The sequence below is a fragment of the Nicotiana tomentosiformis genome, chromosome 12 (assembly GCF_000390325.3).
Source record: "Nicotiana tomentosiformis chromosome 12, ASM39032v3, whole genome shotgun sequence".
Classification (NCBI taxonomy): Eukaryota; Viridiplantae; Streptophyta; class Magnoliopsida; order Solanales; family Solanaceae; genus Nicotiana; species Nicotiana tomentosiformis.
This window is the reverse complement of record NC_090823.1, coordinates 60,787,269-60,789,667: the sequence shown is the minus strand read 5'-3', so window position 1 is coordinate 60,789,667 and position 2,399 is coordinate 60,787,269. Positions and strand designations below refer to the sequence as shown.

The 2,399-nt window shown below is 45.6% G+C and overlaps 1 protein-coding gene across 1 annotated transcript; it reads left to right on the top strand.

Annotated features, from left to right (window-relative positions):
• Nucleotides 1-828: 828 nt before the first annotated feature.
• LOC138902729 (uncharacterized) lies at nucleotides 829-1,341 on the top strand. Its single transcript, XM_070190623.1, has one exon. The coding sequence runs from the start codon at nucleotides 829-831 to the stop codon at nucleotides 1,339-1,341; it is 513 nt and encodes a 170-aa protein (XP_070046724.1).
• The last annotated feature ends 1,058 nt before the right edge of the window (nucleotides 1,342-2,399 follow it).

Sequence of the window (2,399 nt, the reverse complement as noted above, 5' to 3'; positions counted from 1 at the left end):
GACCAATGGGGTCGACTTTGTACTGTTCCACATGATCGGTTTTTCCAAAAGATGGTAGAGAGATTATATGTTGATCAGACCAGCTGGATCACCTGCACTTACCTATGATACATTTTCACAACTATTTCTAGAGAAGTTTATCCTTTCATCTAAGAGAGGATTACCGCAGGCAGTTTAAGCGTCTTCAGCAGGGCAACATGATCGTCACCCAGTATGAGACTAGATTTGTAGACCTAGATAACCATGCCATTATTTTACTCCTTACTGAGAGGGAGAGAGTGAGGAGGTTCATTGATGGACTCACCTTCAGTATCAGGTTACAGATGGCCAAGGAGACGGGGGACAATATTTCTTTCCAGAGGGCCGTAGATATTACTAGACGGATCGAGATGGTTCGTTGTCAGGAGAGGGGGTTCGTCTGATATGAGGCCTCATCATTTCAGTGGTTTCAATGGTGCCTCATCTGGAGACAGGGGTTCTTTTGGTAGAGTCCATCCTCCTAAGTCGATTCAGTTAGCTCTCTAAGTAGTCCACAGTGCTTCGGGCGGTCATGGTTCTTATGGGTCTCGTCCTGAGCAGCCAGCATTCAGTGCACATTCAGCTCCTATCAGTGCACCACTACTTTAGAGTTATTACAATGGCTATTAGGATCGTCAGGGTCAGTCTTCATTTCAGCAGCCTAAGCAGTTGAGGGTGTGCTTTGAGTGTGGGGGCATAGGTCACATCAGGAGCTATTGCCCTAGATTGTCGAGTAACAAATCTTAGCAGGGTTCTCGTGCCATCATACCGGCACCGGTTTCTCCACCGCCCGCACAGCCAGCCAGAGGCATGGGTCAGATCGTTAGAGGTGGAGGTCAGTCCATTAGAGGTGGAGGTCAGGCCATTAGAGGTGGAGGCCAGCTAGCTAGGGGTCGCCCGAGGGGCGGAGGTCAGAGTGGTAGGGCCCAGCCCCATTTTTATGCATTCCCAGCTAGACCTGAGGCAGAGTTATCTCACGTCGTCATCACAAGTATTTTTCCAGTTTACCATAGAGATGCTTTAGCTCTATTTGATCCGGGATCTACTTATTTCTACGTGTCATCCTATTTTGCTTCATATTTGATCGTGCCTCATGATTATTTGAGTGCTCCAGTATATGTGTCCATGCTTGTGGGAGATTCTATTGTTGTAGATCATATTTACCGCTCATGTGTGGTTTCTATCGAGAGCCTTGAGAAAAGTGTAAATGTCCTACTTCTTGATATGATGGACTTTGATGTTATCTTGGGTATGGATTGGCTATCACCTTATCATGCTATATTGCATTGTCACGCCAAGACGATGACCTTAGTCATGCTGTGATTTCCCCGATTAGAGTGGAGGGGGACTCCTGGCCATTCTACTAGCAAGGTTATTTCTTATGTGAAGGCTAGACATATGGTCGAGAAGTGGCCATTCTACTAGCAAGGTTATTTCTTATTCCTTGCATGGATTCGGTACCGGTTGTGCGTGATTTTCTAGAGGTGTTTCCCGACGATCTACCGGGGATGCCACTCGACAGGGATATTGACTTCCGTATTGATTTGGCTCTGGGCACTCAGCCCATTTTATTCCCCCATGCCGTATGGCGCCACCTGAGTTGAAGGAACTGAAGGAGTAGCTGCAAGATTTGCTTGATAAGGGATTCAGTAGACCTAGTATCTTTCCTTGGGGTGCGCCCGTGTTGTTCGTCAAGAATAAGGATGGTTCGATGAGGATGTGTATAGACTATCGACAGTTGAACAAAAGCCCCGTTAAAATTTTCTAATGATTTAAGATTTTAAAGTGCGCCAACGGTATTTGGGAATAACGTATTCGAGTATTAAAGGATACCCATGGGAAGAACCACATCATTTTGAAATGAAAATATATGTTTAAGGTGTGTTGGAACATACTAAGGAGTTTTGTGAATGGCAAGAATTTGTGTGGAACAAGTTGGATACATTAAGTGGAAAGGCTGTCTCAATTAGCACAAGACCCGACTTCAAACGAATAGAATTCCCACAATGTAACGACTTAGGTGGTGATATACCTATCAAATTAAAACCCCCTGACTCTAGTTTCTAACGCATCAAATCGTTTGTCATTTGGATATGTGCACAGAAAACTAAGGCTATTTTACCTGACCTATCCCATATGCACACCGGAATGCGACGCCGTGCATGAAAGGGGGTTTCTGCCTCGTGTGTGCAGCCAATTGCCCAGGTGTATGGCCGCACACTTAGGAGCCCTATAAATACCCCCAAGGCCGGGTAGAGAGAGGGGCTAAGACATTTCTTTGAGCTAGGGCTTGCATATCAAGGGGAATCCGTCAAACACTTCCCTCCCACGAACCAAGGTAATGTTTTTGGAGTAAATTTGAGTTGACAACTACTCCTAAA

Coding starts and splice junctions, on each gene's coding strand:
- LOC138902729 (XM_070190623.1), top strand. CDS start 829: ATGGGTCAGATCGTTAGAGGTGGAGGTCAGTCCATTAGAGGTGGAGGT.